At 46.2% G+C, this 14352-nt stretch overlaps 6 protein-coding genes across 6 annotated transcripts; 2 read left to right on the top strand and 4 right to left on the bottom strand.

Moving 5' to 3' along the window:
* Positions 1-4: 4 nt before the first annotated feature.
* I203_103261 (uncharacterized protein) lies at positions 5-755 on the bottom strand (the record flags this gene model as incomplete). The annotated part of the gene is made up of 5 exons (XM_065517271.1): positions 5-80; positions 160-380; positions 455-566; positions 631-671; positions 723-755. 5 exons carry the CDS (start codon positions 753-755, stop codon positions 5-7), a joined length of 483 nt encoding a protein of 160 aa, XP_065374089.1.
* A 1081-nt stretch (positions 756-1836) lies between these two features.
* Positions 1837-3098, top strand: I203_103260 (uncharacterized protein; the record flags this gene model as incomplete). The annotated part of the gene is made up of 7 exons (XM_065517270.1): positions 1837-1966; positions 2026-2058; positions 2101-2130; positions 2188-2364; positions 2446-2670; positions 2744-2924; positions 2990-3098. 7 exons carry the CDS (start codon positions 1837-1839, stop codon positions 3096-3098), a joined length of 885 nt encoding a protein of 294 aa, XP_065374088.1.
* A 190-nt stretch (positions 3099-3288) lies between these two features.
* I203_103259 (uncharacterized protein) lies at positions 3289-5440 on the bottom strand (the record flags this gene model as incomplete). The annotated part of the gene is made up of 11 exons (XM_019149238.1): positions 3289-3384; positions 3514-3597; positions 3692-3973; positions 4065-4191; positions 4268-4401; positions 4479-4492; positions 4553-4662; positions 4744-4823; positions 4897-5023; positions 5110-5316; positions 5385-5440. 11 exons carry the CDS (start codon positions 5438-5440, stop codon positions 3289-3291), a joined length of 1317 nt encoding a protein of 438 aa, XP_019001263.1.
* Positions 5441-6056: 616 nt separating this feature from the next.
* I203_103258 (uncharacterized protein) lies at positions 6057-7341 on the top strand (the record flags this gene model as incomplete). The annotated part of the gene is made up of 4 exons (XM_019149237.1): positions 6057-6079; positions 6169-6304; positions 6382-6688; positions 6914-7341. The coding sequence occupies 4 exons, from the start codon at positions 6057-6059 to the stop codon at positions 7339-7341; spliced, it is 894 nt and encodes a 297-aa protein (XP_019001262.1).
* Positions 7342-7691: 350 nt separating this feature from the next.
* On the bottom strand, positions 7692-10854 carry I203_103257 (uncharacterized protein; the record flags this gene model as incomplete). The annotated part of the gene is made up of 9 exons (XM_065517269.1): positions 7692-8006; positions 8070-8618; positions 8690-8761; positions 8832-9065; positions 9137-9691; positions 9798-9926; positions 10053-10310; positions 10404-10454; positions 10651-10854. 9 exons carry the CDS (start codon positions 10852-10854, stop codon positions 7692-7694), a joined length of 2367 nt encoding a protein of 788 aa, XP_065374087.1.
* An 814-nt stretch (positions 10855-11668) lies between these two features.
* I203_103256 (uncharacterized protein) lies at positions 11669-14017 on the bottom strand (the record flags this gene model as incomplete). The annotated part of the gene is made up of 9 exons (XM_065517268.1): positions 11669-11764; positions 11839-12021; positions 12079-12345; positions 12414-12593; positions 12659-13027; positions 13092-13134; positions 13197-13228; positions 13286-13729; positions 13817-14017. The coding sequence occupies 9 exons, from the start codon at positions 14015-14017 to the stop codon at positions 11669-11671; spliced, it is 1815 nt and encodes a 604-aa protein (XP_065374086.1).
* Positions 14018-14352: the final 335 nt, after the last annotated feature.

Here is a 14352-nt window from a genome sequence, read left to right as displayed (position 1 = left end):
TATACTATGATCCAAGGATGAAGTAGCCGATGGGGTAGTAGAAGGATTCGAAAAGAGCGATGCAGAATCGGAAACCATACCTGTTTGAGTGGATATCAGCAAAGTGCCACCGAACGTGTCTGTACGCGTTGGGATGGAAAAAGAGGTAGGAGAACTTACATAGCTTGGTAGCTCTTGGCACCCGCTTGAGCGAAGGTGAAGACACCCCAACCGATCTCACATATAGCCAAGAATAAAGAAGGTCTAACTTTCATGACGATGAAACTTGATGGGATTTGCATGGCGGCCACGACGGCATTGTAGATGGTTCCCATATATGTATACTGATTTGCCTGGATATTGAGATCTTCTTTCATACCTGACACATACGCGTTGGCCAACTATAAAGGATAATCTCATGTTAGCGCTGTCGAGCTCTGTTCGATCTGCTTGATATCTGTATTTGATTACTCACATTATTCTGATCCAAGTTCTTCAACCACCAACCGATGGTCATAGCTGTCAACATGAAACAATCAAGTTTGAATACCAATTTTCGCTCTGCATCTGATTTCTCATAGTAATCACTACATACATTAACATTTCCCCGTCAGCATCGGCATCCATTAAGAAAGAAGAAGTGTGACTTACGAATCCCAGATGAACGAAACGAATTTCTGCCACTTCCCTTTCTTCGATGCGGGCCTACCCACATAGCTCTATCTATCTGCGTCGAGCAGGACGGTGGGTGGTGGCAAGTCGGTTTCGACGTTCATAGTCTTTATCTCTGTTGATTGTTATCAACGAGTACAATGTCAGATAGTAAGATAACAATACAATTTGAGGGAGAAAACTGAGTACCACTCAGAGACTTCCTGTATATATACATTATCATATGAGATCTACTCGCTCTCTTTCGGATCGACCCATTGCTCGCGAAGTTGGAAATCATCAAGACTGCTATCGCAAGGAACGCGACTGAGAGATCTATTTCTGGTAGATTTGCCCACTTTGACAAGGTTCGGAATGAGGATTGACCCATTTACACTTGATAACGCCATTGCCGGGATTGATCGGGAGTCTACTTTCTTCCCCTCTAGGTAAAATTCTTGTACCCCTCAACGCTCATCACAGATAAGACCTCGGACATGCATTGAGATAACACCATCGATAGACTTTCGGGATTGGAGTATTGCGTGTGACTATGTGCTTTGGGAGGATCGCAAGATGTGAAGGGGTGTCGGGTGACAGTCGTATATGCAATTTGGACCTCGAGCTCGCAGGAATCGCATCAGGAACAGACGAGAAGAACGGTTTGACCATTGTTTGGAAACCCGAAACCTGTTGAACATATATTGGTAGCTGTGCTGGTGGTTCCTGGTTTGCTCATATCGCTGTTCTCTCTAAACGAAACCAGGACGTCCATTCGTCGGAGATGCGCTTGATCGATCGGTTACAGCGAATTCCTTTTTTTTAACAGCTTTACTTGTATGAAGCGGGCTCATCCTCGTGGTACTCGTTCCAACGTCGATATCCTCATCACCGATCACAGGCAATTCATATAACTTGGCCAACTTGGGGCACCGAGCTGATGATGTCAAGGAGCATCGACCCAGCATCTGGTTCTTGCTTAATAAGCTTTCTCATGATATGCCTATTCACCTCCACTCAAACTCGATTATAAATCTAAATCTGCTGTGCATGCATTATCCTTTTCAGGCTAGTAGGGCATGAGGTTAAGCCTAAAGAGCGCACTCATATTCCATGCAAGAAGTTCCGTCCTGTACTCATACAAATGATTGATTCATTCTCATACACTCCGGTGCAAGGAAGACTAGACAATAGACAGAAGCAGAAATGAAAGTTGCCGTATTCACCGTTACAGGAGATCAAGGTTCAAGTGTAGCCAAGTATTTGCTTGAGGACAGAGAGAAGAAGTATCAGGTATTGGGTATCACCAGAAATGTCAACTCTGAGAAAGCTCAAGGTAAGTACACTGAACATGGAGGACACTGTAAGGTTTTGCTGACCGGGTGTGTTGGTTAGGTCTGGCTAAGCTTGGAGTTGAATTGATCAAAGGTGATTTGGCTGATCTCTCATCGTAAGCTGATCAGCTAGAAGGTATTAACGCTGCTTATGTCAATGCGGACTGTGAGTTGTTCGCCAAATGCTTGTCCGTTTTTTGTCTTACTTAACTTCCTGCTGTAGTCTGGACTCATTACCTCTCCAATCGATATGACGCTGTCAAAGCGCTAGAATCAGAAAAGAAAGATTCAATCGGAGCGATCGATGCGTGTGTGAAAGCGGATGTAAAACATATCGTTTACTCCACTCTGGATGAGGTCGACAAAGGCGAATGTCCCCATTACGAGTCCAAGAATGCGGGTTAGTATATTTACATCGAGGTCGAGATGCTGGTCGAGTCTCTGCCAGTGCTAACAACGTGTATGTTCCCTGTTGATTCAGTATCACGTTACCTCAAAGAAAAAGGTATCCCCCACACCCTTCTGTTCACCTTCAACTACTTTTCCAACCTCGTCAAATTTGGTCAACTGAAACCGCCAGCCGAAGGTGGAGACGAATGGTTGTTGGATGTCCCTGCGCCCGATGATCTGAGAATCCCAAGTTATCCAGCTGAACAGACCGGGCTATGGGTGAAGGAAGCTTTCGACAATAGGGATAAATGGCTTGGTGAGTACCTCAAACACCTGACGATTGCAAGGCAGACTCGCTGGCATGGTATGTGCTGATTGTGGTCGAAAAGGTAAAAACATCTACGCGAGTACTTCTTCCCCCACTCCCTTGGAAATGGCCCAATCGCTATCCCTTAAATTCAATGTCAAGGTCACCACTGCCAAAGTTACACTCGAACAGTTCCATACCGACGAACACAAACAGAAGATCGGAGAGGAACTGTGGTTGGCTTATAAGGTCATTTTGAACGGGTGAGTATCATCAAGCTGACAGATCTGCTACTCAGAAGAGGCTAATGAACGGTATGAGATGACAGCAAAATGTACCATGCTCCCGAGACAATTGCCGTCTTGCCTGGTGCTTGGACTTTTGAAGATTGGATTGATCAAGACCAGACACTGAAACAATGGTTCAGTAAGGAATAATCTCATGCAATGGTTGAGGTTGAGCAAGCATGGAAGTTTGTGAAGAAAGACAAGATCATCAGTAGTTAGACATTCTCAAATTATGCATCGACCGATCAGTAAGTAGGATCGGTATTGCATCACAAAGTAAAATCCGTATTCATTCAATATTCATTACAACGATCTCGCTTTTGTCTGTTTGTTTTGCCATTTATACCGCACTACCAAATACTGAGAATCTACGGACGAGCGATGGTCCATATTCTTCGTAATCTACTCGAGAGTGAGACACATTGTAAAATTCCGGCTATGAAAGGCAATAATAGTGAGCAATCATCATATATTGGAGCAAGGAAGGGCAGCTCAAACGAGATAGAGTCCGTTTAGAGATGATTCGGTAAAGTCGGAGACACAGTATATCAGAACATTCACTTACAGTAGAAGCCATCAAACTACCTCCATACCATACAGCGTATCTCTGTCGTTTGTGGGAGATGACGTTGACTTCTACACCGCTTGACTGTTTATCAAAAAGGTATGAAAAGTCAGCATTTTCCCCATACAGTCCGTGTGATATGTTGACTGGCAATGGCCCAGAACGAAACATGACCCACCTTCATATGACTTCCCGATCTCTCCTCACTTCCAGCGATTCTACCATCCACAATAGCTTTGACATCCCGTTGCAACCTCTTACCGAAATCCTTGAACATGGTTGAACCTCCACTCAACACTATATTCTTGTACAATCCTCTTCTCACATCGATGGGAGAGGTTTGAATGACGGTGTCTACTACTTCAGGGAGAGGAGTGAGGAAATCGGAGGAATAGATTTCTGGGTTGAAGAAGATCTCAGGGGCAAGGAATCGCTCGTATCCTACGTCAAGGTCGTATTTCTAGGTGAAATTGAGGATGTCAGCGAATATGATATTGAATAGAACTGTCAGAGCAGAGTGTCTGTGAGATACCCTGAGAAGATAGACTCACTCGTCCAGTCACACTGTGTTCTCCAGCGAATCTAGCAAAGTATCTATAAGGGTCCGCGTCGTACTTCTTGAACTCTTTGACGATATCTTGACAGACATAAGTGTAGTCCTCCTTGATCTTCTCGGCACTACGAGTAACATTTTAGTGTCAGAGAATGTTTCCGCTTCATCATTCACAACGAATTGTAAAAAGCCTCTACTCACACCCTCAATTGATCCTCTGGTGGAATCTGTGCACTTTCACCTCTATCACGTAGCAATTGTTGAACGAAATAAGTGATATCTCGACCGGCGATAGGGATGTGTTTGATGGATGATCCAATGACATAACCTTCAGCCTGTAAATATAAGATCAGCATGGTTTTTCAAGATAAGGCATAGCCTTTTAGGAACTATTGAGCAATGATATACATACGACAGGGATTGTATCTACATGAGAATTTGAGTGTCAGCTTTTAACTTGGGCAGCAAGTATGTAGGTAAGCTTACGAGTGACACCATCACCAGAGTCAATCACAACACCAGTCAACGTTCGTTCATTGACTTTTGAAGACGTCCATGAAGCAGCAAGGGCGAGCACGGCTTGTACAGCGATGTACCTAATCAATGCCATTCGTGTGGATTCAGCGTCTATTGAACGATTCGAGGTATACTGATCAGATGGCCTGAACACAACTCACAATCCTTGGACATTGAAAGATTCGAACATGATCTCGGCGGTGTTCTCTCTGTTTTCAGGCGGGTTAAGAGGAGGCTCGGTCTGTTTAATACAAATGACTTAGTTGGCACTTTGCGTTATGATAGTGTTAAACGAAGCAAATGGTTGAACTTACGAGTAAAACATAGTGATCCTCTGGTTCAGCTCTCAAGTACTTGAAGATACATTGCTCCCAGAATCTCTCCATGTGATCCCAATTCTCAATCTGACCGTGTCGGATAGGGTAGTGAAGAGAGTAAGTTCTATGATTGTAATCAAGTTAGCACATGCAATAATCACTTGTCCGATGTAGATCTACACGTGTTATGGAGGAGATTTGACGACTCACTTCGAGTTGGCAACAGCCTCATCACCAATGAAGAAATCCAAATCTTCAATCCCCCTCTTACTCGCCAGATGACTCGGTTTACCAGCTATAGGAGGCGGTGCCCTTGCACCTGAACCACCTGACGTGTTTGATGATCCGGATGAACCTGATTGATGAGTAGCGATGACGGTCGGAAATACGAATGATGGTTCAGAGTTACCTGCGAAGCTACGGCAGCAGGGTTAGCGTGAGAGTGATGGATAGTTCAGAGAGAGCTATTGATATGGTAAACCTACCCCATCTTGGTGTAACCCGTACCATTGTCTATCACTAACGGGGCTTGCCTTGACATTTCGGGCAATCTTTAGCTGGAGGGAGAGAGCGGCCTAGGCTGGGGAGGGGTAATAGGAGGTAGATTAGATGTGTATACGGCAGACGCACAGAGTTGGTCCAGGTGAATGAGAGGGATGATAAGGATGAGGATGAAGGTATGGACATGGATGGTGGTGATCTTGATGGTGACGACAATGCATAGCGACAAGTGCACAGACCCTGACCCCCATCAGGCGTGCGTCAACGGGGGTGTACCACCCTCATGCCTAAATAAGTCCCGTCTCGCAATTTGATCCCGTCTTCGCATGAGTCCAGTGATCTCCTGGCGAAAGACGTGTTTAGGAGGTGGTATCCATGTTTCGCGTGTTTCGTGTTATTTACTAACTTATCCCTATATAGCATCACTGCAACTTCCACTGCACATACAGACATGCACAGCAGACATCCGCACAAGGGGCGGATGACATCAGACGTGTAGCACGCACAGGCCTTTTCAACGGTATCAGATAGCAATGGTATAGAAGGAAGGGACAACAAACAAGACAGGACGGGATGAATCGCTTCTCAGTCATTCCCGTGTTGCAAGCAAGCTGAATCACTTATCACCCACTAATGAATATACATACTAAACCACTATGTCTACTGAATCGACTGATAAGTGATCGTCGGCCGCGGGATGTGGGTCATTATCTCTGTCTTGAAACCTGGTTACACTGCGTGCTGATGGACTTTGAATTATCACCGCAGAGCCGGTCTTGCCACCGCTCATTACCTCGAACGAGCGAAGAAGGAAGGATGGGCACCTGCGTCTCTTCAAGTGACGGTATACGAGAGGAATGAAGAGGAAAGCGCTTCGATCAAGTACCCCATGCAACTGTCACCTGTAAGTACCGTTATCGTTCATTCGTTATGCAATATCGCCGTCGAACAGTGCTGATTTTCTTTCGATTATTACCGCAGGACGCAAGAACAGCTCTGCAAAAGATCCTCTCCAGTCAAGCATTCTCCGATTTAACCGCTCAAGCAAACTACGGTATCACCCACGGTGGCGTCAACATCCTCAACCCAGATCTCAGCCACTTATTCTCAAACATCAAATGTCGGAACGAGCAGCCTCAGTGGGTCCATCGAAAGGTACTTAAAGATATCCTGAGTGATGGTGTGAACATCACCAGAGGAAGAAGAGTAGTGAGGGTCAGACAAGTAGAAGGGAAAGTCGAAGTGGTATTCGAGGATGGAGCGAACGAGTTGGCGGATCTGGTCATTGGTGAGTTCTATTTATTTGCAGTAATTGATTTTTTACATATGGTCGATACGCTCCTACTTGTGATACATCGAAATCAATCCAATGTCTGGACACACCCTGTACCTCTGTACTCCCGCATCTCCCCTGTGATGGCTCGTCGTTGGCGTGTGTTTTACCTGATACTATTCGCTCATCATCTCAATACCGATACGATATGTGGCTGTTAAAATACCGCTTGATACATAGGTGCCGACGGTATAGGCTCTATTGTTCGATCCCAGATTGATCCCTCCTTTCCTGACTTCCCTCTCCTTCCTTACCTCATGATCCAATTCAAACTAGCCACGCCCATTGCCAAACTCCCTCTGCAACTCAACAAAGACTGTCAAAATATCATCTTAGGCAGTCATTCGAACTGTCTCCATGTCATTTCACTGCACGGTACAGATCTTCCTCACATGACACCCAGATCAGCTATCACCTTATCAGAACAAGGACCTTTCGCCGAGCCCGATCAATCTGTCTTGAAAGTACAAGATGCTATTAAAGATCCCCAAACGGGATATGTACTCGTCAGGATGTTTTTGAACGTGAGTGGAGAAGGTGCAGCGGGGTGGGAAGATCTCACCGAAGGATCCCTGATCGTTTGGAGTACTGCTGCTACCGGATTTTGAAGTCGAGATTCCGAATGCTTTGCGAGTATTACTTTTTCGCTGTAAATAGCCGAAGAGATCAGGAACTTCCACCGTAAAGCTGTGTTGCCTTTGTCACTCACCCTTTTCACCGTTGTATAATCGCTATCATCACTGTCCTCATCACCCAGCCCTACCGTCTCATTCATATAGTCTACCTCTTCGTCGGTCAAATCCTTCGATCTTGCCTTTCCTTTTGCTTGGGTCTTTGTACTATATGGCAGTCTCGATCGTTTCTTGAAAGTTCCCTCGGGCCTACCTCGACCTCGTTTGACGGGAACGTTTGATGACGCCTCGCTCTGCCATCAAAATACGATCATCAGCATCTTCACCTAAGCACCGAGGTGAAGGTCGAATGTGGATCGGTTTTCAAGAATGCACCTGGATGGCTGAGGCAGGTGTAAGATCCGATTGCTCCCTAAAGTCTCATCCTCTTCTGCGTCCGAGGAGAAGATACCAGCTAAATCAGCATAGTCATCGCTGTCATCCTGTTCGTGAACAGTGGTTGGTGCCGGCACTACAAGACCGTCAATCTCGGTTCTCTCCTCTGGAAGTGGCCCATCGATCTTAGCAGGAAGCCTTGTCGAAGCGGCCTGAGTATCATGACAATTCGGCAAAGGTGGTTTGGGCGCACGACAAGGATCCAGCTGTATTTTAGGAGACTGGATCAGCCTCTCAACCTACTTTGCAGATAGCGGAAGCACACTGACGGCCAGAGGCTGTAGAGACAAAGGTACACAGTCACCCTGTCTGCTTCTTTCCAGTACCGCAAGACCCATCGGATCCCTAGCTATATGTTGAGGCTCTACGTGTTTATACGAAGCCCCAGTAGGTTCTCTTCGTTCTGCCTGTTCAGCCGCCGGGATTGACTGCTCTCGGACTTGCCCTTCCTTTGTGGATCGATGACGATCATCTCCATGTTCCGCCCCAAGATATTTTTGCCAAGGCTCAGAGAGCTTATCGCTTTCTCCGATGTATCGCTGACCTTCAGCCCTTGTCCGACTCCAAGGTATGATCCCGTGCCAAAGTTGCACGTCCGATAACAGTTCTGGACCATTAATGAGATAAGGTTTCGGATCGAGGTACGTCTGGACAAAGTACAAATCGTGTATCCAGCTTTCCGCAACGAGTAGACAGTCGCTCTCCGCGGCTCGTTCAAAGTCCCTCATCCTTGACATGATGAAGGGCTTCGCCGCGCTTCGACAGAAGACGACAATGGTTGAGCTGGGTAAATGAGTAGACAGTGATCCTCCAAGTTGCTATATAATAGAGTATTCAGAAGAGTTAGCTTGAATTCGATGAGGGATTCCGTTTCAGGCAGAACACGTACCATAATCTTTGGGTGTAATGTATCTCTCGCAGAACCAGGACCAACAACCCAGATCAATTTCCCTGTCAGGGGCTACCAGAAAGAGTTCGTCATCATGCGTCAGCGCTCAAAAGATCCTTTAAAGCTGACAATCTACTCTTACCTGATACATGTCCTTGTTTTGACTTTCCGAGCTCGAGATAGACTGTCGAGGTGTCGCCAGTGCTTGGAGCTGAGTAGCGTCCATTGAACCTTCTTGGGAAGCGTCTTCACCGTTGTTCATCAAAAATCCATCTGTATTGGTCAGGCCTGACCAAGATTTCGAGAATTGGTAGGAGGACTCGCGAACAGGTGAGATGGGAGTAGGGTAACGATCGGCGACCAAGTCTGCTGGTAGCTAAGGAGGACAGGCAGATTTGTCACATGTTTGCTCAGCTGAGCTTGGTAATGACTCAAAAGTATGCTCACCTCTCGGTCGATCGGCTCGTAACCGCTGTGACTTAACTTAGAAGGGACCTGTGCTGGAGCTGTATCTTGAATCTGACTCTGAGCAGCTTCTATGACTGTTCCGACTCTCGCGGTCAACTGTTTGAGCAGGGAAGCGACTTGATCAGGGTGGATGGTGGATTTAGGATCGTCCGAACCGTCGATCTCTTGATGCTTGCCTCCGAAGCAAGACTCTCTGCGATTTTCTTTTTCACTTTGGTGAATCTCGGTCGAGAATCCTGATTCTCTATCTATACATCTCTGTACATCCTCAAAGCGTCGTTCTCTTACCCTTCTCCAGAAATCGTTATCGAAAAGATCCTTCTTCTCCACCAGATAGTCCTTCTCATCCAGCAACCTTTTAGCTTTAACAGAATCTTCTACCCATCTATAGGTCAAGCATCTGACGCCTTTACCATATAAGTTTTCCCCAAGAATGTGGTCATTTTTCGTCACTTCTTCAAATCCCCTATTTGGTGGGTAGAAGACCATTTGCGTGGTCGAGTTCAGATTGTGAGATTTGAGCCCTCCATGAGACTGTGAACGAGAGCCACGTGTCAGATAATGGCTTGTTGTGATGCAATAAGGACATGACTCCGGCTTGGTAGATCGCTGTAACGATCCCGAGGATTAATCAACTCACCATGAATAGATTCTTGAGGTATCTATGCTGGCCTGGTGCTCCCACTACCCAGACAATATGGTGTCGAAAGATACCTTTGGGGTCATCATTATGGTGATTGGACTCTTGTGGAGTATTCGAGGAAGTAGACTGTAGGCCGTGTGCACACATGTCAGCTCCATTTTACCTATGGCAATGATAGTAGGTAACGTTGAGATCGCAACGGGGTCAAGGAGATGAGTTCAGATATGGGAAGAGCCAGTCCAAAACACTCACTCTGATACGATCATAATTGTCTTTCTTAATTCTATCCTTCCACCCGTTGTCCTTCTCCCATCTACTTTTACCATTCTGACCAAAACCATCATCACCTCTCTTATGTTCCCAAGATCGATTAATATCGAGTCGTCGAGCCAGATTGGGGCTATCTTGAGTCACATGGTTGTCCGGCCCAGATTTGTATACAGCATCAAGATCTTCCCTTGGAATAGCCCAAAAGAGCTTCCTACTCTGTATCACACCTTTCTCGACACTCTGTCTGATCCATTCGAGCCCGATCACCTTCTCACCCTGCTCTCTCAGGAGTGATTTTGCGAATCATTTGGCGTATGACGGCTCATGAGAGACGACGATAAAATTGCAGGAAGCCCTGTCGACGATGGTCCCACCAGCTCTGTCCTGAAGTCCACGTATGAAATGGTCAATTACAGCGCATAACGTCTATGAGGAAGGAAATGGAGAATGTTGAGCTAGTCCTATATGTGCTACACAACACATACTGTATAGAAGGGGACTCCGGAGCATAAGATCAGACCCAGGTTTATGTAGGAAAGGAAAAGGTGACATTCTAGAGAGCTCTACGTCCACCACTCACCACGACATACCTTTCCATATCCATCCTCTCTTCATCCCTGCCGTGCGCGTAGAATCTTTCATTCCTGAATAACAATCTCTCTTTCCTGCTATCTCCGTAACTTTGGTTCTGGTCTCCCGTTCTAGAGTGATAGGAGGGTCCATTCGGAGGTTGGACTCCAGGCTGGTATGCCATTGCACGATCCCCAGGTGCAGCTCTAGACATGTACTGTATGGGGATAAGCTAGATGGTGAGAAGCTAGATGTTAGCCGTTGACGGAGTGAGATTGGATGCTACCTTAGTATATCACCTTGTTTGTGCAGATGCGGTTGAGAAGGGAAAGAGACACGTCTGATCCATGATTTAGCAGCATGTGTTTACGATCATCCATAATGAAAATTTGGAAATGAAACACACTCATACACACACACAGAGGATGTATTACACAGCTGTCTATGCGTTGTGTGTAGGGTACAGAAAACTCAATGTGTCAACGTTTCATGGTGTGGGACCTCTCAACTTCGTCCCTTGGGACGGACGGACGAACATGTCGATGGATTCCTCTCTTCGCTCCTCGTCTGGTTCTTCCATGTATACGAGGATGGATAGAGCGATAATGGATGAATCGATCTATCCTAGAAGTTTCGATGCCAGCAGGAATCAGGTCGTGCACGTGGGGATTTTGGACGTATCGTCAACCCAGCAGTTGCAGTGGGTAATTGCCGATAAAAGTATATGCGTGCCTGTGACAGTCAGTCACTCACTCGAGAGCATGTATGCTTATTTTCGTTATGGCAGAAGGACATGGATCAGTATCTTATCTCTGCCCAAGTACTCGATTTTTTGTGTCCGATAATGCAATCGGAGCATGAGATCGCACTTGTGTCACCTTACTCATGCATGGAGGCGTTGATTACAACCCTTATACTGTGCAGTATGATCAACCAGCCAATGATAACAATTGCGTAACTCTATAGATCATCCCACGTATACTTCGACTTCGTTTCGAATGACCTCTGGCATCTCCCCTTCACAGAACTCATCTCGTCTTCCTGAGCTTCTTTTGAGGGCCCCCTACTGGGAGACCAGGTACAGCTTCTCGAATAATAGCAGAATATCTTCGGTAAATCGATTCCTGCTCAATCGACAGGAACAGTCAGTAATACAATTGTAGCTTGACACGTCCCACAATTGAAAGGATACACGCACCAGCCCATACCCAGCTGTGAAAGCTCTCATACCACCTTTGGGAATGCTTTTATTTGTCTTCAGCTGTGATCGCAAGATATCGATGAGCTGGTCATACTGTGCCTGATCCGAAGGATGAACGGTGTCATGCTGAATTCTGTACCATTTCCTGTCCCTCTTTAGAGAGTCACCAGAATTGTTCTCCTGTAGTGCGAACCGATCAATGACGAGACATTGCTTGCACTGAAATTGTATACTCACTTTGACCCTCCTTTTCCTACTGCCCACTTTTTTCTCAACGTAGGAAGGATCATTCTGTTTCTCATCGTCAGGCTCATTGCTATCGACATCTTCATCCACCGTCAAGGGACTGGAAGATCTCGAGTCTTGCTTCGAGGTGACTAATCGGCATCGGCTTTGGAAGATCCCTTTGCCTCCTTCCTCAGACTCGTCTTCAGGATCTGTACAGCATATATCGAGATCCTCGTCATCATATTTTGGCATCGGTGGGTTAGGGTGCGATGGACTCTATCGGCATTGTCGAAATTCAGCTAATATACTTATCGGTACATGCGTGATTGAGGTACTACACTCACTCGATTGGCAGCTACACTGCTCTTCTCTTCATCAGCATCCGTTTGTACATTGTTCAAATTTCTAGAATGGGATGTGAGAAATGCATCTTCGGGACTAAGGGTATTATCTGGCGATTCGACAGGTTGATTGAGCCTTTCAGGCGACTCAGGAGTGGCGTAAAACCGCGAGACATATCTCTGCTGCATCCACAATTTCACCTCAGTCCGGATTGCATCTTCCGAAATGAAGATAAATGACGACTCACTCTCTCCGAGTCCACACTTTTTGCGACCTCCCTTCCACCACACACCATGAAGTTGGGATTCTGTCTCGATCGCAAAAGATTTCTATCTTTGGTTCTTGCCCAACATTGGAAGCCTTCCAGATCCTCCTTCTCCACCATATATTCCTTCTCATCCAGCATTCTTTTCCTGTGATGACAATCATGGATGAAACCTTCTGTCAAAATGATCTTTCCAGCCCTCGCTGATAGTTCGAAGTCCCCGAATAGCTGTTTCTTCCCGTACACAGTGGTACCCGAATTTCCATCTTTGAACCCAAATAAGAACCTCGGATCGACAACAATAACCCTCGAGGCTTGCTGAATTATATCGCAAAGCGTACCATCGCATTCCTGAAGGATTGACCGAAATTTGATCATCAGCATGAAATTCGGTTGACGTGCAATATCGACTCACTCTGATCTTCCTCTCGATGTTACGCTTAGCAGGTATCGGCCCACTAACGTAAAATCCTATTCCCGCAAAGCAACTGCTGACTTGTCTGAGTAAGTTATATCATACGATGATCTGCGCATGCTAGGTATACTGGTCTCCTACATATGGAAAGAAATTTCAGTCTTCAGTCCAGCAAGGAGGACGAGTGTACTCACACTATACCCGGGTACCCCTCGATATGATTCTGATGCTCTTCTTGCTTCGTACCAGGAGAATTCACCCTTTGTTGCGTGATACTGTGAGTTGGAAGATGAACACGAAGCGACGCGATTCGAAACCTCTAAATCATATTGATCCTGGCATCTACCTGGGTTACGCATGGATTGATCTTTTCGGGGATCTCGAGGTATATCTTGACAAATGAGAGCCAACCCTTGTGCGCGATGCTTCTCCGCCTTCTCCCTCTCTCTGGGTATACCCCAGTACCGATCTCTACTAATTCTATGTCTCACGATCAAGCTGTCCATGACCCAATCGAAGTGGATCATTCTTCTCGCAGATACTGGATCGAAAGTTTCGGCGAATCGGTTGATATCTGAATGACGGATCAGGATATAGGACGCCTTGTCCAGGGGAACGACTGTACCACCTGCTCGATCCTGCGACAACATGAGGATGACGATCAGTGTCAGAGCTCCAATGATTGCACTCTTGGGTATAGAACACCTTGATACAAAAGGACCCACGGTGATTAATTCCTTGACCTTTTCAAAAATATCTAAACCATGGGCTTCGCCTATCCTTCCCTCTTCTCTATCATTCGGAATAACGTGAAACTTCTCTCCCTCAAATAGCCTCTTCCCTTCGTTGTCCACTGGAGGAGCATCGGATCCGAGCTTTTGGAGTACCGGTGGTTTGAACCCTGGTGGATAGAATGCATCGGACATGCTTTGACTTCGGACAAATATCGGGAAGGGACGGGAGGGACGGGGGGAAGCAAGGATCAAAAAGATCTTGTTCGACCAAATCTAGTCGATAGGAGATTTTGCGATACTTGATCAGTGAGAGGAAAGATCGATGTGATGAATCCTCCCAAGCTCTCCAACAGAACCGTGAGCTATACCTGCAGATATCGAGATGGTGCTGATACTGGGTATTTGGGTATGGATCTGATCGTGACAATGTCCAGAGAGGGCGAGACTATGAGAAGGAAGAGATGAATCGACGAGGCCATGCGGATACATATGAGAACAGAATAGAGATTGGGTGATTCCGAAAACAC

The sequence above is a fragment of the Kwoniella mangroviensis genome, assembly GCF_000507465.2.
Source record: "Kwoniella mangroviensis CBS 8507 chromosome 1 map unlocalized Ctg01, whole genome shotgun sequence".
Classification (NCBI taxonomy): domain Eukaryota; kingdom Fungi; phylum Basidiomycota; class Tremellomycetes; order Tremellales; family Cryptococcaceae; genus Kwoniella; species Kwoniella mangrovensis.
This window is presented reverse-complemented; position numbering and strand designations above follow the sequence as displayed.